This window comes from Lissotriton vulgaris, chromosome 9 (assembly GCF_964263255.1).
Source record: "Lissotriton vulgaris chromosome 9, aLisVul1.2, whole genome shotgun sequence".
Classification (NCBI taxonomy): domain Eukaryota; kingdom Metazoa; phylum Chordata; class Amphibia; order Caudata; family Salamandridae; genus Lissotriton; species Lissotriton vulgaris.
The window spans coordinates 780,607,107-780,627,505 of record NC_141697.1 but is presented as its reverse complement, the minus strand read 5'-3'; the positions used below and the strand labels follow the sequence as shown (position 1 = coordinate 780,627,505).

Below are 20,399 nucleotides of genomic sequence, written 5' to 3'. Positions count from 1 at the left end.
CAAGGTTGACCCTAAATACTAAATTCATGGGCTTTTCAGGTAAAGGCTGGGACCAATTGGTCCCTTCTTGGGGTTAGTACACCCCCTATTATGCCACCCTCCAGTGGGAGGGGGGCATAAGCTTCAGTCTGGTTGGCTGGGTCCCACCATCTTCAAGATGGCGGGGACTGGGAGTTGTGCTTCGCCTCGCCTCCCCCCAGAGGGGTGGGGTTGGCAAAGGTGAGCACACCTCTCCTCCTATCTTGGTTTTCCCATCGATTCTCCCGCTCAAAGTGGGTGTACGAACCGGTGAGAGCCAGATGCGTGGAGCAGCAAATGGCTGGGGTAGGTCACAAAGGCGGCAAGTATTTGAAGCTTCCCTTTCGTATGCCCTGCACATCCCGAGGAAGGAGGCTTGGCACCTCTGCCCACGATGTGCTTTGTTTCAGGACACCGAGAGCGGGAGGCTATCGACCCAGGGGTCCAGAAAAATGTCTGGGGGTGGCAGCTGGCGAGGAGCCACTCAGCCAGTCAGCCTAGACACTAGAGTCAGATCGTTTTTCATGGGGCATCTCTAAGATGCCCTCTCAGTACATTTTACATTAAATCCCACACAGGAATCAGTGTGGGTTTAATGTGCTGAGAAGTTTGATACCAAACTTCCCAGATTTCAGAAAAGCCATTCTGGTGCTGTGGAGTTCGTAATGACAAACTCCCAGACCATATACTCTTTATGGCTTCACTGCACTTACAATGTTAAGGAATAGGCTTAGAAACTGTAGGGGTACAGGGCTCATGTACTTTTACCCTCACCAGTGGCACAGCGCACCGAGCTAGACGGGCGGCTGGCCTATGCCAATGGGTTTGAAGTAATGGCACACAGGGATGTGTGCCATGTCAACTCTTCACTTTTTTCAGCATCAAAACACTCAGCCTGCAATGGTAGTGTGTGGGTGTTAAGGTACAGGACCTCTAAGGGTGGCACATTAAGTATTATAGCCCTTAGAGGCCTTCTCTGGTCACAGGGCCCTTGGTATCGATGGTACCTTTTACAAGGGACTTACATGTGGCCAGAGATGTGCCAATTTGGGGGTACACAGTACTGTTTTAGGGAAAGAACACAGGCCCTAGGTACCTGGTTGGCAGGAATCCAGGGCACACTCAGTCAAAGAGCATCAACATCAGGCAAAAAGTGAGGGGCAACTATGCAAAAAGGGGCACTTTCCTACCTGGAGCCCTAACCAGAATGGCGTTCTAGTTTGGGGAAACAGACAGAGGAAAGAGTGTCTGTTGCCAAAACAGTAAACAGTATAGTATAATATAAAATACGCAATTCTCCACTGCTAAATTGAAAAGATGCCAACAAATTTAGTTACATTCCCCCCAATTAAAACTCAACACACCACTTCTAAAAGAACAACACTTTCAATCTCTCATCCTATATAGATATGTAGTACAAGTAGAAATCAATACCTCGAATGACACGGTTTCACAACATAGATCATAAAACTGAACAAATAAGTGCAACTGACTGAATTGTCAAAAGAACAGAGTAACAAAAAAGGAGAGGCCCTGTGTTTTATCCCAAGAGTGAAAGCAAGCTCCAGATTCCTTCTAAAAGACTCCAGTGATTCAAATGGAGAAAAAACCCCTGAAAGGCATCCTGCCTACCTTCTACAACACCTGTGACAGATATCCGGAATTTAGTTTTGCAGGATTTAGTCCACATACATCTTGAGCTTACGGCTATGACCGATATTAGGTTCAACTCTTGAAAACCTCTTTTTTCTGTTAGCTACATCAGGTTAACAGAATGTGCAAGCTGAAGGCTGTAAAGGCTCTAGAAACTTGCACAGGAATTATGAAATATACAGTAGGTTTAAGAGAATGTTCTACTTTCCTGACCAACCCAGTCCTTGTGTTTCACACAACCCAAAACATTAGCCTACTCAACTTTTTGGAAAATGCATTTTCGGCAGGAAGAATAATCACTAACCAAATTAAAAGGGCGGTAGGGTTTCCTCTGGATAAGACCAAAGATATTAAACAATGTTCTGGGCTTCTCATTCCTGTGAAAGATCCTGGACATGCCACCAGACTTCAAAAGCTGAGATAGGCATGTTCAACCAATGTCAGTTGCGAAGCAGCAATCAAGGATACTCCTCTTGCCTTTCTGAAGCTGTCTTAGAATGCTAGCACTAGGCCTCACTCTTGGTTTATCTATGACATCCTAAAACAGATTGGTCTTTAATCCTTTTGTAGGAACTCTCCTCCCTTCTCATTTATTTATTCAAACGTAAGAATCTTCTTGTTTGTATGCATGAAGGGTAACGGCTGAAAGAATGGGTAAATACGGCTGCTGTAGCAATTTATGTAATTTTACACCTCCAGGGTCTGAGCCTACAAGTAACTCTCCTTCACCATCACTACATCCTAGCCAATGCAAGCACTTGGATGTAGAAATTAACTGGATAATGTGGTCAGATACTGAAAGTCAGCTGAAAATTCCTTTCTCAAGACTTCCAAGCTCTCGTTGTGCTAGGGCAACCTTTCTTGGGCACGGTTTAAAGTGAGAACTTCCCATGTGTATAGCTGAAGGAACTAAATGCAAAAATTACTATGAGTAACTCACTCTTTTCAAACCCACCTCATGCTGTACAATTGCTTACTTATAAATAAGAGTAAACCTTTCAGAAGCAAAGAAGCCTACTTGGAAATTCTCTGGAGCGACTCAATCTGAGTCATGTCTGCCGTTTCCTGGAGGAAAGTGATGTAATGGATCCAGAGATCGACACTGAGCGGAATGAACTGCACTCCCTGTTCATATACCTGCAAAGCAGCATAACAACAAGATAAATGTGCATAAAAAAACACATATTATATGTCAGCAGTAAATTCACAACTAGACAGCAAGAAATATGATCTAGAATTACAAAATATGATACACATGATCCAACAACAAACATTTCTGACTTTTTAACCATACAACAGTTGCACAGAATAATTTTCCACAATAACAGGAATCATACAGCAAGGACTGTCGCTTCTGAATTCACAAAACACCATGACCTTTCACCAACAAAAGTGGCACAACATGGTGACCTCTCTCTACAGAAACTTGACGACGTTGAACCCCTACCTTCACCAAATACCAAGTTACTTGGATTCACCTTGAACACCAATCTCACTCTCTGTCAACACACTTATTTAAAAAAAGAAATTTTTTAAAAGAGACTCCCTGGTACCATCTCTTCCTTCTAAGGAAGGTGAAACACTTTCTTCTAGAAAGCACCTTTAGAACCCCCCGCCCCTTATCTTGCAGATAAGCTCACCATCTCTTGACTGGAAGTGTAATAAAGAAAAAAAGAAGGCAGCAAGCCTTTTACATCTATACACCTAGGATGTGAAACAACCTTATCCATTATGATCTCACCAATGCTGCTCCAATTTAGGAAATAGTTGGGGTTGCTCCACTTTAAAGAACAGATCATAATGCAGTAACAGTACACTTCTGCTCTCAGAACTATGCAACCTGTCCTTTCAGTTGTTAAATGTAAGCTTGCCTTTAACTCTGTACAGGACTCTGTTGCCTTTTGGTCAGATTCACGCTATACAAATTCCACAAACTTCCATACATACTGCTGTGATATATGTAAGACTACAAATACATGTGAATAAATATACACTGCTAGAAATCAGCAGGTGGGAAAGAAATTGTTTGCAGACTCCCAAGCATTCATTTACAGGTCACACATACGTAACAAAGGGTAACCTAAGAACTGATCCAGACCCTTGCACAATCCTTACCTGCTCAGCTTCTTTCAAGTAGCCAAATCGCCGCTCCATGTCAGCATATTTCTTCCAGTATCCATAGCAGTAAGGATAGCGGGTGAAAAATGCATTGTAGGCTTTTCTGGAAGCCACAATGCTATTCTGAAAAAAATAAAAGTTTAAAAAACTTTTAAGATCATGCCACATGGCTGAACAGGAAAACAATTTATGCAAGTTCCCCGACATTGCATATATGTTCCCTTACTTATGGTTCTTGCAGAGACCGCGTCTCGAAATAAACCTGTGTTTGGACCTAGTCGCCAAGTGTTCTCGCCCTCGCTCACTCCTTTACTCAAATCCTGCACCACAGCAGCAAGCAAGACAAATGCTTAGAATATTTGATCGAACTAGACATAACGACCAAGCCAAAATCCAGTATACAGTAAGCTATAGCTTCCACAGACAAACTAACAGCATTGAATAACAGACTACATGACAAACTTTACAGAGAGGTTTTTCTGCTGTGGCATATAAAAATCTTTATTCAGAACAGTCATTTTTCTTGGCGAGTACCCATATCCTAGAGAATGTGCCATTGCTCTAATAGGAGGCTCAGTGAGCTTCTAAATACTTTTCATCAACTACTGAAAGCAATAAGGAATAGTATTATTTTGTAATAACTGTGCAACAGTTTATTTTCGGAACACAATAGCTACAGCACAGCCCCTCATTCCAATGAATTGCACTTGAAGCAAAAATATATTGAACCTGGAAGCACCATTTAAGCATCACTAACTTAGACAATGTTTATGTGTGACAATGTGACAAAGGGGAGTACAAAAATAGAAGTTCCCCTGGTTTGCATGGGTCCATCACGTAAAAAAAAAAAAAGAAAATCTTGTTTGAGCCCTTGTTTTTAAAAGGGTTCTGCAGTTTTGCATATTAGAACAACAACAAATTACCGGTCGTGCTATTACCCGACATAATGAATCAGTATTTTGTCGTCTTTCATAGAATAAAAGACTGGTGACCCTATCAGCAAATCAAAATCTTACCAGGAGATTTCTCATGGTTATTTGCAGTGAATGCTTAAGATCAAATTTTGGGCAGCAGGAAGTCGAGACAATATGGTGACATTCCTTGTAAAGTCTCCTATTTGAAACATTCCCCTTTAAAAACACAGATATGGCAGTCTTTAGGACCTTTGGAGAGTGGTTTCTTAGCCCATATTCTAGAACTTTAGGGAAAGCTGTATTCTAAAATACTGGGATACAATGAAAAACCCTACTGCGATCTGTGAGAGCAATCCTGGTCTTGGGAGAACTTTCAAATCAGGAGACTGTAGTAGGTTAAGCAAGTCATAATATCCGTATCTGCCTGGTACATGGAGGAACTATGAAATCCACATCCCTTCGAACCACTTCAGGAGTGAAGGGAGCAAAGAAGTATTTTCGGACAGCTCACATGATTGAAATTCCCTATCAAAGCAGTGCTTTAGGAACGGGATTGGCTAGAAGCGCTTTCAGACTATGCAGATTACCTTCACCTGCATCATAAAGTGGAATGATACCTAGTGCAGGGCAAAGAAGACGGACATGCTTGCTACAAGTAAATACGCTCAGCACGTGTTTACATTTTTTTCATACATAAGCTAAAAATGATCAGTGAAGTACTGGGAAAAAAAAGAAATCTAAAAAGATCTTATCTGATATTCTTTTACCGGATAGTGAGTAAATAGTTAACTTCCAAAAAATGTTATTTGTTTACCCATTACTTTTAACACAACATATGTGGAGACATGAAATAAAAAAGAAGTAAATACATGTCTAAGGTAACAACCTACCTCCTTTTCAACATACTCCAACAAGTTGGTCCATGCTGTGAAATCAAACGGGTTCTCCTGTGCTGCTTTCCAGTGCTTCTCAAACTCCACTGAGTATGGAAAGGAACCATCATCTGACGCAATCCCAAGAGAAAGTGTGGCTCCATGGTTGAGATAGCTGGTATATGCAGATGTGGCAGTCCCAGGGTCTGTGCCATTGCAAACTTCCGTTACCACACTCTGCTGCTGGTTGTTAGTGATGTCTTTTGTAGCTAGTATGCCCTGGCCTGTTACAAGGATAAAAAGACAAATGCCAACTTAAACATGCACCATCGCTGCCACATCTTAACCTCCTCAACCTTTGATTAACTGTACCACCATTAATTCTTAAAACATTACCTATATGACTATCAACGGGAAACATCATTTACTACGAATGCATTACCACGCGTTGCGTTTACAACGGGTCACTTACCACGCAAACGTCTTTTCACCGCGGGTGAATTCCACGAACGTCTTTACCACACAACGCAAGCTTCATTCCTTCCAGTCTTCGTTCCTTCGTCCTGCGTGTATATCATTAGGAAAAAGGGACAATAAAAAAGAGGCAAGGGGGGCTGGGGGGGTCTCCCCCCCCCAAAAAAAAGCGGAATAAAAAAAAAAGAAGAAAACTTAAAAAAAAAATGCTATTCAGTGCCAAAGGAGAGAAAGGAAAGAGCCTCAACAACGACGTGGCGTGTACGTCAACATAGAAGTCCTATCTCTATTTTGAAAGACGTGTTTTGACGCTGGTTACGGTAGAAGTATCGTAACGTAAATATGGCGGTGTATATGCGTGCTCAAATGCTGCGTGGTAAAGACACATGCGAAGTAAAAGTCGCGTGGTAATGCCATGCTTGGAAAACGTTAGCGTTGTATAATCATATATTCACTATCAACCTAACTCTGCATGCATCCAATATGATGTAACTCACAGTTAATGTTGCGCTCTTCAAGCACTAGTTCTCTGTGATGCCCTTCTTAGCCACACCCTGATATAACCATTTCACTTTCACTCCTCTGGTCTATAGCCTGGAACTCAGCATTCCTCCAGAACAAAGCCTATAGGCTATGCAATACACTATGACAGTTACTAACGTACCTATACCCATATCGGAAATCTGTAAAATGCAACTAATGAGTTTCAGAACTGTACTATGGCATAAGATAATACATGATTGCAATTACCTCCAAAATGATGCTGATCATAGCAATGGCACATATATGGGGAGTCCAGGTGTCTCCAACCAGTTGACTGCAGCTAACAGAAGCTCATAGACACATGAAAAATAGCTCCAAGCCTTGAGTTAATTAATTTAACTTACAGTTAAATCTTAATATTTTATGAAGCATGTTACTTTCGCTATAAATTCCTCCCATTTAAACAAATGGCTGTATTTTTCTGTTGTAAATATGGCACTGTGTCTACAGGGTAATGGGTGCAAGATGCCTGCTGTTTGTAAAAGCAAAAGAGAAATGGGACAACATCTAAATGAGTTTTATGGAATCCATATAATCATGAAAGTAACTCTTCAGTTTAATTTACTCCCATTTCAAAGTGTCACATTAACACAAAGTAGGAATCTTGATCCCGGTGGCTAGCAAACAATGCCAGATTTATAACTGAAAAATACAGCCATTTTTAGGTTGTGCGCCTAGTGTTGCAGTGCGCAGCATTGCTCGCGTAGCACAAGACCTCTTGTATGGGGTCTGAAAGCGGACCACACGCTTGTGCGTGTGGTTTTGCTTTCGCCGGCTGCCATTGGCTTTAGCGTGCGTTTTTTTGAAAACAACATCACGCAATTGGGCAAAGGCGGGCGCATGTCCCGCCTTTGCTCTGCCCAGTCCCACCAGTGCCTGTTACGCGCATCAGCGCAGCACAGACAACAGGCTCCCTCGGCCCGCTCCTCTGTGGTGCGCGCGCACCACTGGTTTCATTTCAACGGAAGGGGCCGGGGAGGTGCTGCTGCAACCGTCTCTGCGCCTGTGGTACTGTAGTTCGCAGGGGGTTGGGGCATGATGCCTCTGCTTCCTCACACACTGGAGACAGCGCACTATGCACACTGGGGACTCTACGTGTCCGAGCAAGGCGGCAAATACATGGGGACAGTCATGCTCTGTGCACAAGGCTATTCTTCATGCATGTTGACCCCCTGCCCGCGTATGAGGCAGATGGGGGGGGGGGGCTGGCCTGCACATGGGATCTGTCACTGTTAGTAAACTACTCACCATTGCTTGTTTAGGAAGCACCACTATGCGTGTACATGTACCACTTACAGCCTTTCCCCATGCAACTGTTCCTTTAAACTTTGTCTTCTTTCCCTGTTCAGGAGGCAATGGTGACTGCACGCTGAGGTAGGTTTGTGTGTGCTCTTGTGTCGGGAGCTGCTCTCCCTTTTCGGGGGGTGTCTCTGGCACGGGCTCGCCGTGCCGCCTAGCCCGGTTGTTATGGCATGGTGGGAAACCTCTGTGGATCTCCTCTTCCTGTCAGCACTGACTGAATGACTAGGGATAATTTGCATTGCAACAATGACCTGCACGTCAACGGCGACTGTGTGGTGGGGGCTGGACTTGCTAGCTGCTGCTTTCTTCGTGCACTCCGAGGCACACCTCTCATCTGCCAGGCTCTATTTAGCACTGAGCAGCCCACGCCGAAAACTAGCAGCTAGACAAGGGAACACGCATAGGATGAGAAGCAACAAACAAACCTCTGGGTGTCATCTCTGCGGCGGGCTTTACAGCTTGACTGAACACGCCACAGCTGTATGCAGACCGGACAGCTTATCAACACCCTCCCAAAAAACACAAACACACTACGTGGATGGGAAAGTACATTTCAACGATCATTGGAACGTAAACCTAGCACGTCCTAGTAATTCACAGACCAGAACACCAAACACACTCCATAGACAAGGACACCATTGAACTTCACAGGAAAGAACACCACAGGTCGAACTAGCGCTAAATAAAACTTTCAAAATAAATAAAACAAGCATTTGCAAGGCAATAGGTCTCGCATTAGGAAAGTTTGAGCTATTGGTATTGAAAATGACACATTTTTTATTCATGTGTTGGTTTTAAAAGTAGCTAAATTAATAGCTTTGTCATTTACAATGCCAATAGTTATAATTTTTACAAATGTGACACCTATAGCATTTGTAATGCAATATGTGTTGTATTTACGTGAATTACATGTATTGATATTACAAATAACAATGGCTTTTAATTTTTTTATTAATTAATACTTAAATAAAAGTTATTGTAATTTATAATGGCAATAGCTTAAACTTTTGTAAATAACTTATGAAGATTATGTTCAGTGTATTTTATTGTGACGAAAATCCAAGAACAGAAGTGAAATATTAACATCTTTTTGTGACATTTGTTATAAAGCTTGAAACATTGAGAGAACATATTTGAACCAGTTGTTGTTAAATGGTTGCACAGATTGATGCTGTGATGACTCTGGGGGATGTTGTGGTGGCGACGAGTGTTGCTGTGGCGTTCAGTGATGCTGTAGTGGTGCATAGTGATGTTGTGGTCCCCCTGAGTGATGTTGTGGTGCCCCTGAGTGATGTTGTGGTGCCCCTGAGTGATGTTGTGGTGCCCCTGAGTGATGTTGTGGTGCCCCTGAGTGATGTTGTGGTGCCCCTGAGTGATGTTGTGGTGCCCCTGAGTGATGTTGTGGTGCCCCTGAGTGATGCTGTGGTGATGCGATAGATAGAGTGAGGTCGATAGATAGAGTGAGGTCGATAGACAGAGTGATGGTGATGAGAGATAGATAGATAGATAGATAGATAGATAGATAGATAGATAGATAGATAGATAGATAGATAGATAGATAGATAGATAGATAGATAGATAGATAGATAGATAGATAGATAGATAGATAGATAGATAGATAGATAGATAGATAGATAGATAGAGTGAGGACTATAGATAGATAGATAGATAGAGTGAGGGCAATAGAAAGATAGATAGAGTGAGGGCGATAGATAGATAGATAGATAGATAGAGTGGGGAGAGGGAAGATGGAGGGGAGTGAGGGGAAGAGAGGGAGGGGAGAGAGGGTTTGGAGAGTGAGGAGAGGGGAGAGTGAGGAGAGGGGAGAGTGAAAAGAGGGGAGAGGGAAGACTGAGGAGAGAGGGGAGAGTGAGGATAGAGGGAGTGGATAGGGGTGGGGAGAGGGGGAGTGAGGGGAGAGGAAAGTGAGGAGAGAGGGGAGAGTAAGGTGAGAGAGAAGAGGGGAGGGGAGAGCGGGCGGGGAGAGAGGGAGGGTAGAGGAGAGGGGAGAGTGAGGAGAGAGGGGGGAGGTAGAAAGGAGAAGAGTGAGGAGAGAGGAGAGTGGTGAAAGGGGAGATTGGTGAGGGGAGAGTGATGAGAGGATAGAGTGTTGAGAGAGGAGAGAGTGGGGGGAGTGAGGATAGAGGTAGAGAGGGGAAAGGGAGGAGAGTTGAGAGTGAGGAGAGTTGAGAGTGAGGAGAGTTGAGAGTGAGGAGAGGGGAGAGTGAGGAGAGGGGAGAGTGAGGAGAGGGGAGAGTGAGGAGAGGGGAGAGTGAGGAGAGGGGAGAGTGAGGAGAGGGGAGAGTGAGGAGAGGGGAGAGTGAGGAGAGGGCAGAGTGAGGAGAGGGCAGAGTGAGGAGAGGGCAGAGTGAGGAGAGGGCAGAGTGAGGAGAGGGCAGAGTGAGGAGAGGGCAGAGTGAGGAGAGGGCAGAGTGAGGAGAGGGCAGAGTGAGGAGAGGGGAGAGTGAGGAGAGGGGAGAGTGAAAAGAGGGGAGAGTGAAAAGAGGGGAGAGTGAAAAGAGGGGAGAGTGAAAAGAGGGGAGAGTGAAAAGAGGGGAGAGTGAAAAGAGGGGAGAGTGAAAAGAGGGGAGAGTGAAAAGAGGGGAGATGGAGGAGAGGGGAGATGGAGGGGAGAGAGGGAAGAGCGAGGAGAGAGGGGAGAGTGAGTATAGAGGGAGTGGAGAGAGGAGGGGAGGGGCGGGAGTGAAGATAGAGAGGGGAGGGGATAGTGAGGAGAGAGGGGAGAGTAAGGAGAGAGGGAAGAGGGGAGGGGAGAGAGGGAGGAGGGGAAGGGAGAGAGGGAGGAGGGGAAGGGAGAGAGAGGAGGGGAGAGCTGGGGTCCTGTTTGTAATTTTAAAATAAAAACGTGCCAAAATGTTTAACAAGACAGAAAGTCTGTTGTCTTTTAATTTACTGGCCGTACCTGCCATATTAAGGGATGTCATGTGCTCTATATACATGCTTGCTCTCTTGCACTGGTGCAGGTCCCCCTCTATTGTATTCTTCAAGTAAATGTTCTAGCGAGTCTTCAAAACCACCCGATCGAAAAAGACATCTCTGGTAAGATGTGCTGTGGAATTTGTGATATGCCATGCCATGTCTGCACCAGACTCAAATCCTTCTTTACAGTTCCAGCTTATTTGTTTTCTTGCTATGGAGAGGGCTCCTGCAGTGACATTGGGGCTTACAGATCTGTTACAAGTTATACTGTCTATAGCCTAAAGACATGACGTGAACTAATGTAAGAGAAGGCTCGTAGGGCTGAGCATTATTCCTGCTTGAATCTGGTGACTATTGATCTTGCTGCGGCCAGTGTGGATGCTGCCATACATCTTCCACTGCGATAACTGCACAGTGGCATGAACATGGCCATTTTTTGCGGGTTTACATTGCGCGAAGTTGAGCAAAAGGTATTGGAGTATTTTACATGAGCACCAGTTGCATCAAGCAAATTCTTTTTTTATGCACGTGGCGAATCAGTGATTTGCTCCTAATCACAGGAAGTTGAGCCAACGGCGATACTTGAACCCAGTTCCACAGTCAGCAGATGTGGTCGTTACGTCACATCCTGTCCCAATACGGACACAGACAGACAGCTGCGGTACAAATGGGAAGACCATTCTCCTGTTGTGGCATTATAACTGGGCAGTAATGCTATAAACGCATTGCCGCTTCTGAAATGGAAACGCTCCTGCAAAGGCAACTTACTTTTGCGGTAGCACCAACAGCCACGCTAAACTGAAGTAAAAAAAAAAACAGGACTACTCTGCCTTTTGTCTGCCCTCGGGAAAAAACAGATTTACATCCTCTGTTCTTTTAACTATCGTGGCACGCATACAGTGTACCTGGAAATGATACCATGTAATCGATCACACCGATTATCGACTTCTAAAGGGTTTCAACTGATGAAAACAAACAACCAGCTACCGCCGCATAGCGTTTAGGAGCAGAGATTAACAAACAGAAGTAAACACAGATATAAACATGTTTAACGAACTTTGCAGCTAGCAAAGGTTTCCACGATGGCTGCAAGACCGTTAGCACCTTAAAATAAATTTACACAAAGCAGCATACTTTTTAAAGCCTGCTTCTCTGCCGCTTACTTCTTGCTGAGCTTGTCTGCGTCCCCGGGATGTGCTTCCACTGCGTCCGCCATGTCTGCCACTGAGACAAGGAGCAGAATGTAATACATCCGGGTCCCGGAGGCGGGGAGGCGGCTGGAGCGTTTACGGGTAAGCAGAGGTGGCTGCTACAGGCAAGGGGTGCGCTGGAGACGCGGCGTCCGCTTCCACTCGGTTTCGGTGCATGGCTGTTGGGTGCCGTTTGTATTATGCAACCCAGACCAGGCGATGCAGCGGAGATACGGGGATTCACGACAAAAGAGCCAGGTGAGTGGGGGGTGGCTGCGTGCATGTGTGTGTGCGCGTGTGTGTGTGTGTATATATATGCAGTGTGTGTCTGTGTGCGCATGCGTGAGTGAGGCTGTGAATCTGAGGCAGGGGATGTGCACGGCGTCGTGCGCGCCCACGAGGAGAAATCGGCGCTTGTGCCCATCTCCTGTCTCAGATTCCCAGGGAACTCAAAACAATAGGTCTTTCGCTGACGGGAGACCTAATAAATGTAATGGACGCCAAAGGCCATGTACATAGGGTAGAACTGGGTAGAATGGGCTTGTGTGAGGGGTCTCTTCAGTTGCAGAGGGAATGTTTAGGTGGGAAGAGGGTTCTCTAAACAACTATGGAGGTTCATCAGAGCTGGAATAAAGGCGAAACCCACCAGATCCCCGGTCCAGCAGAGATTAGTCAGCCAGATCGGGGATCAATTGGGCCCCAGTGAAATTTGCTGACATGGCCTTGGTGTAAATTGTCAACACATGGACACAATTCAGCTGCCTCCGTCCGTTCTCTGCCTGGCAATAAGGTGGCTTTTTACGACCTCTTCCGTTTTGGGCCCAAAACAAAGGGCAATATAAAGGGCCTTCAGCCCTCTTTTTGTTGGAGTACAGTCCTGTCTGGGAGCTATCTGCAGCCTCAAACATAGATGCCAATGCACCCTGTGAAACAAAGCCACCCAGCTTGCTATCACCTCTCGAGTACTTAAGAGAAACTTAAGGCATTTGGAGTCAGTTTTTTGACTTTGTGCAACCCCCTGTGAAAGAGCTATGCATGCGCTGTAAAAGTGTCACATGCATCCGTATGTGTGAGTATTTACACGAATAACAATGTAAATGGCACTCGCTAATTTGTTGTATTTAATATTTTTATAGCGCTAACCATCCCACTGTAAGGTGTCAGAGCACTTTACATCACACGTATACATTATACATTGACAATAAATCATGCAACTGTGTAATGTAAATCAATGTACAGGGTGTTACATAAGACGATAAGGGTTTCCAGGGTTATAAGTCACACATAAGCTTCAATGTTTGGGATTAGGAGCTAAGATTGTATGGCAAGGGAAAACAAAGTCGGGATTTAAAACGTAGCATAGTGCTTGGCGTTAGCTCTTATTACTACCCAAAGATACCTTTTTAGTAGCCTTATCATAACAGATTGAGGAAAATAAATACGGTTTTCAACCCATGGCCTGCAGTTTACTTGCAGTCTTTGATGCCTGTTCACTGCTCGCTTTATGAACTGCAAGTAATAACAAGCATTTGCAATGCAATAGGTCTTGCATTACTGAAAGCTTGAGGTATTGGCGTTGCATTATAATGTGCAACGCCAATAGCTAAAACCTTTATTAATGCGAAACCTATTGCATTGCAAATGCTTCTTTAAGTGATAAGTGGGAGAAATTTAGAGTGGAGAAAAATGAACATTTTTGCAGAACCTTTTTCTGCGCTTTAAAATGATCCCAACTTTAAAAAGAAATAGTTGTATGTTTGTGTTATACATGTAAAGGTGACACATACAGTTAAAGATAAGGCCATTCACCCATACACATATCTCATTCATACGCACACATGTTCATACATCTCCAAAGACCACTCTCTTACTGACACACATGGCAGCCCTCTTATTCTGTCCAAACAATAGTATCTGGCTCTACGAAAATTTGGTTTAAAGTCAATTAGGCTGGGTGTGGGGGTATCTGGTAACACTGCGCTAGTGGCTTGGCCTTCTGTAGCTCAAGATGATTTTCACTGATCAGAAGTAGCTCTCACTACAGAAAAGGTTGAGGACCCCTTTGATAGTGGATCACAACAATCCTATTTGCCATTGAAACATCAACCCAGTCTTGCATCACTGCAAGATTTGCTTACACAAAAGATTGACTATTTTATATTTCTTATCACATTAATATCTCAGACATACTCGCATACATTTCCATCGAGTATGCAGAGAATATGAATACAAGGTGCAGTTATAAATGCTGAGATAGTGAGGGAGTTTTAAGGGATCCCGAGATTTCCCTTGCTTAACAGCTACTGTTATACCATGACCAATGTTTTGTGCTATCACCAAACAGCACGGCTGTGTGTGTGATCTGCAATTAAGGAGTTCAGATCTCTCCTATGTCAACTCCGCATTCCATCCTTCCAAGAGGAGTAGAAAACACATAATTATTTATAGCAATTACAAATGAGAAACTGGTATGAAGGGGCATATAAAAACTAGTTTACAGTTTAAAATTCCAAAAGTGTATATTTGATTATACACAGAAAAATGCCTCCTCAGCAGGAATCTTAGCTGAAAATTGGGGAACACTTGTTACAGGATATTGTAGTTCATCTGGTACGGGCTGTAGAGTTTTAGAGGTACGAGGCTATATAAAGACGACACAAATGAGACCAATGTTCCCAGTGTAGGAACAAAAATAGTGCAGCACTCAGTCATGATAAACAAGCAGCACTGGCCTATGTATTAACACAGTCCATGCAATTCAAGTTTAAAAGCAATCATTGAGGCGATTTGTGTATTAGACTAGTTTCATAAACCTAACTCTTAACCTGGGCAGACTAGTCCCAAAAGGCACGTTCTCGCTCTGAACAATGAGACTCATGGACAGTTTGTTTAGAAACATACAAGGGGTTGCTGAATTTCAAGAAAACATTGCTGCGTTTGCTGCAACACTGATACACAATATTTTAAGGAAAGCATTTTCTACACTGATAGATAAACAAGCATTTACAATGCAATGGTCTCGGCATCATTAAAGGTAGAGCTTTTGGCACTGCTTATGACATTTCTTTTTTTTTTTTTTAAATCATCAATAAATGGCATTGTCATTTACATTGCCAATAGCTTAATCGTTAAATAAATGGCATTGTCATTTACAATGCCAATAGCTATACCCTACACAGAGCCACCCTCACACAGACAGAGCCACCCACACATAGAGCCACCTACAAAACAAATAAATGACATTGTCATTTACATTGCCAATAGCACATGAATAGGTTTCAAAATAACTTCTAAACTTCTAAAAATGTATCAAGTGCAATGCATGGGATTCCTTTCATTTCATCACCTTTTTCTTTCATATAGATCATATATTGGAGCATGTATTAAACTGAAGGTATAACAAATTAAAAAGTGCAGGTATCATAGGGAAGGAAAGAGGAGTCGATCCGGTCCATCACCTTGTAACCTAAAAGTACTCTAGTAATAGAGACTGTGGTTTGATTAGCACACTAATCAGATGCTGGTCTCACTGTAAACAATTCAGCAAAGAGGCAAAAACAACGCTGAATACATTTGAGATCTGAAGACTACAGATAACCATTCAAAACAATCCAATACATCTAAACTGTACATTAGGCGATCTCTCTTTCAGAAACCAATAGGAAGGTTAAAACATATTTATATCTGCGTTTAATGTGCGTAAGCAAAAGCAGACCCAAGAACATTTTTTTTCAATCAAGGGCTTAATTTCACCCACACAATACTCGCGGGGGGGGGGGTGGGGGGAGACTCGAGCGGGGGTTAAAAAATAAATTTAAAGAAAACTTATCTGACTGCCCGCGCCAGAGCAGAGGAAGCGGCTCTTGTTTTCGTCGTCAACCGAGGAAACTGCAGGGGACTGAGATCCTATCTGGCATCTGCACGCTGGGGAGGCTGGGAAGACCCGAGGGAGGCAGGCACTGACCCATCTCTAACCGGGGGCCTGGCGGGCCGTTTCTTTCACGTGGGAGCCCAGAGCGGGGTGCGGGAGCGGCACTTGGAGTTCACACTGCGGCGCTTCTGGGAGCAGCCAAGCAGGTGCCCCCCTCCCCCACCGGCCCAACACAGGGCTTTGTGCGCGCGCCATGAATCTGACTGAGGGGTGGGGGAGGGCACACGACGAAGAGGGAGACTGTGATCTGAGAGAACAGACGTGCCCAGTTGGGGAGACTGTGGGACGGAGGTGGCAAGGCGGGGTGCACTACGGAGAGGGGTAGAGGAGTTTGGGAAGGGGCTGGGGGGCCTGGCATGGGAGGTTCATTCACAATGAATGAAGAGGGTACAGCGGGTGCCTCTGACTGGAACACGGGTCACTCTGAATGCAGCTGGCACACGAGAGGGCACCAGCACGGGTCCCCAGACTGGCTGCTAGAGATACAGCCTTGGCAGTGTGTGGGCGGGGGGAGTGCCGGGTCCTCTGCACCGCTTGTGGGTGGAAAAGCGGCAAGAGCCGATAGCCTCTGAATCAGCACAGCGTGTGTGCAAGGAAGCGGCAGGAGCAATTTGCTTCTCCTTGTGTTGCGTGTGGGCGGTAAAGACAGCAGCTCGGCTCCGAGGCGCTGGGCGGAAGCCCCATCCGCCGTAAGGGAGGAGGCGAGCGGAGCCGAGCAGCTCCTAGGGAGGAGTGAAGAAGTGGACCAAATGCGGTCCGATGTGATTTTTGGCACGACGGAGGAGAGCTGCGGGGGTGGCGGGGGTGGGGGGGAGGGAGGCGAGAGCGCGACAGGAGGGCAGAGGGAAGGGAGGAGAGGAGCGAAGCCGAGCAGCTTCTAGGGAGGCGAGCAGCTCCAAAAACACCACCACGTTTCTCCGAGGCAAGGAGAAAATGCCTTGGAGAAACGAGCGGCCATTTTCGGATTTGGGGGCGTGTTTTGCTGTCCTGAGTGACGGACAACGTCACTGTCTAAAGAACAGCAAAAATGACGCCCCCAAATCCGAAAAGGACGGAGCTTGTTTGGAGTGACGCATCTCTCCTCCAATGGCTGGCCTCCGTTTAGGAAGCCAGCCAATGAAGGAGAGAGGGGGCACGGGGGCAGGACATTCGCCGCTACTCATACTCATTAAATCTCCGGCCTAAGACTGCGCAAGCGCAGCCTTTTAGGCCTTCGACCTAAAAATGACTTTTCAAAAGGAAAAGATATATTTTTTGACTAAGTTCATATTATTTCAGGAAGTGTAATATGGACACACAACTCTCGAGTGAAGAGGAAAACGGATAGTGTTGTTGTGTTTGCATCAATTGCCTTAACTGCACAAAGGAACTCCACCACAGAGAGAGTGGCACCAACTTGTACGTGGGTGGTAGAATAGTTTAAAACTGGTCTTCGGGGTAGACATTTCACAATTAGCACTAAAAATAAAAACTTGATTTTACCACTTTCAGGATATTGGCATGGCAGTAGGCTAGGGGAGTCTTGCATTTTGTCGAAACTGTAAAACTTCAGCTTTGATGAACAATTTATTTGCGGTAAAGACAACAAAAACAGGCTATCTAGACTACCTAACCAACAATATGGATGATACCGAGTCCACAGATTAGGAGAGAACACATGAGAAGATGGTTACAATGATACTTCAACATCCACCTACCAAATTCTTTAAAGTCTCTGGTGAATTATTGAATAAATTCATATGGCTTAACGAAACATATCTATTGTCCTAGCTAAACTAAGTCTAAATAAAGACGGCACTCCTTCTGGTAATCAGATTAAATAAAAAAAACAGGTTGCTGGTTCCCTTGTGGATGATAATATTTGATAAAATGTGGTTATAAACAAAATGCTAGGTTAATGACTGAATTGGCCAACGTGAATGGAGGCCTAATACGGACAATAGAGGATCTCTGAAAATGAATATCCTCATTTGGTTTTCCGATTGGGGGAGTGAATCCAAGTCCCATTATGAGCACTATCACTTTGTTAAACCTTGAAAGCATTCGAAGTGACAGGAGTCTGCCCGATGGCCATTTGAATAGGCCGGCGATTGAGCGAGCAACACCCCACACACCCTGGTCCCTGAATGTGAAAGTGATTATGGACCACTGCACATTGAAATAAAAGACCTTCAGGCAGGCGATTGAGCGTGCAACACCCCACACACCCTGGTACCTAAATGGGACAGTGATTAGGACCACTGCACATTGGGGGAAAAAAAGCCTTTCAGACTCCACAATTGAGTTAAAACACTTAAGAAAGTGCAGACCGAATTGGGCTTACATCATTTGGAATTCCCTTTCTGGTCTGTGTGAAATATTTATTTGCCCTGAAGAAACCCGCAATTGTGAAACGCATTGGCTGTTGTGTATTTAATAATGAATAAAAGGCTCTACAAAACCTTCTAGTGAAAGACAGACCATTTCTGTCACAGCTGTTCTCCATCATCTGTGGGATTTAAACCCTACAAATTTGTGTCTTTATAACAATGCCTCTCTCTGTTTTTGTGTGTAAACCTTGAAAGCACCCTGTCAAATATAAATTAACAAGTATAACGCCAAATATACTTAAACATCATTGTCCTCGAATTAGGAAAGGTAAGACTAGGTCTTCCCATATTAAAAATAATCAATAGGTCCTATTCTTTCTTGGTGCATAAATTAAAGGACTGTCAATAAATTTGAGATCAGGTACTCTTAATAAAGCTGGAGAGAATCCACATCTTCACCTCTCCATTTAGATCAAAGGAAAGGGAGCCTTTACTTGACATGTTATATAAATGCCCAAAAATGTATCTTTTCTGGGAAGACGTCGAGAGAAATCAGACTGATATTTCAGGTTTAAAAGAGAAAAATCCAGTTGGGATGTGTTTAATGAATACTCCTTACCAATTATCTGACAAAATGGGCCTCCTACTTATGGATTTTCTTTTTTACTTGCATTAACACCTAAAACGAATCTTTGCTATTAGAAACAAGCATTTACAATGCAACGGTCTCGCCTTTGCAAAAGTTAGCGCTTTTGGCATTGTAAATGACAAATGTTTTATTTATGTGTTGGTTTTGGAAACAGATAAATAAATGGCATTGTCATGAGCAGTAGAGAGTGAGTAGTAGAGAGTGAGTAGTAGAGAGTGAGTAGTAGAGAGAGTAGTAGAGAGTAGTAGTGAGTAGTAGAGAGTGAGTAGAGTAGTAAGTGAGTAGTAGAGTGTGTAGTAGAGAGTAGTGAGTGTGTAGTAGAGAGTAGTGAGTGTGTAGTAGAGAGTAGTGAGTGTGTAGTAGAGTGTGTAGTAGAGTGTGTAGTAGAGTGTGTAGTAGAGAGTGTGTAGTAGAGAGTGTGTAGTAGAGAGTGTGTAGTAGAGAGTGTGTAGTAGAGAGTGTGTAGTAGAGAGTGTGTAGTAGAGAGTGTGTAGTAGAGTGTGTGTAGTAGAGAGTGTGTAGTAGAGAGTGTGTAGTAGAGTGTGTAGTAGAGACTAGTGAGTGTGTAGTAAAGTGGTGAGTGTGTAGTAAAGTGGTGAGTGTGTAGTAGAGTGGTGAGTGTGTAGTAGAGTGGGTAGTAGAGTGTGTAGGAGAATGTGTAGTAGGGAGTGTAGTAGAGTGTGTAGTAGAGAGTGTGTAGTAGAGAGTAGTGAGTGTGTAGTAGAGAGTGTGTAATACAGAATGTGAAGTAGAGAGATTGAAGTAGAGAGATTGAAGTAGAGAGATTGAAGTAGAGAGATTGAGGTAGAGAGATTGAGGTAGAGAGATTGAATTAGAGAGATTGAATTAGAGAGATTGAATTAGAGAGATTGAATTAGAGAGATTGAGGTAGAGAGATTGAAGAAGAGAGTGTGGAGTAGAGAGTGTGGAGTAGAGAGTGGAGAGTCTGTAGTAGAGTGTAGTAGAAAGTAGTGAGTGTGTAGTAGAGTAGTAGAGAATGTGTAGTAGAGTAGTAGAGAGTAGTAGAGGGTGTGTAGTAGAGGGTGTGTAGTAGAGGGTGTGTAGTAGAGTGTGTAGTAGAGCGTGTGTGTAGCAGAGTGTGTAGTAGAGTGTAGTAGAGTGTAGTAGAGTGTGTAGTGTAGAGTGTGTAGTAGAGAGTGTGTAGTAGAGAGTGTGTAATGTAGAGTGTGTAATGTAGAGTGTGTAATGTAGAGTGTGTAATGTAGAGTGTGTAATGTAGAGTGTGTAGTAGAGTGTAGTAGAGTGTGTAGTAGAGTGTGTAGTAGAGTGTGTAGTAGAGTGTGTAGTAGAGTGTGTAGTAGAGTGTGTAGTAAGTAGTGACTGTAGTAGATAGTGTGTAGTAGAGAGTGTCTAGTATAGAGTGTGTCGAAGAGAGTAGTGGCTGTAGTAGTGAGTGTGTAGTGAGTGTGTAGTAGAGTGTGTAGTAGAGAGTAGTGATTGTAGTAGAGAGTGTGTAGTAGTGTGT

At 44.1% G+C, this 20,399-nt stretch overlaps 1 protein-coding gene across 1 annotated transcript in view; it reads right to left on the bottom strand.

Moving 5' to 3' along the window:
• LOC147692246 (uncharacterized) overlaps positions 1-20,399 on the bottom strand; it is a 793,905-nt gene that overhangs the window by 711,492 nt on the left and 62,014 nt on the right. Inside the window, exons 2-4 of the mRNA XM_086938501.1 lie at positions 5,594-5,859; positions 3,787-3,912; positions 2,690-2,808 (exon numbers count right to left, since the gene is read on the bottom strand). Of these exons, the coding sequence (XP_086794627.1) occupies positions 2,690-2,808; positions 3,787-3,912; positions 5,594-5,859 (511 nt within the window). The remainder of the gene's footprint in view (positions 1-2,689; positions 2,809-3,786; positions 3,913-5,593; positions 5,860-20,399) is intronic.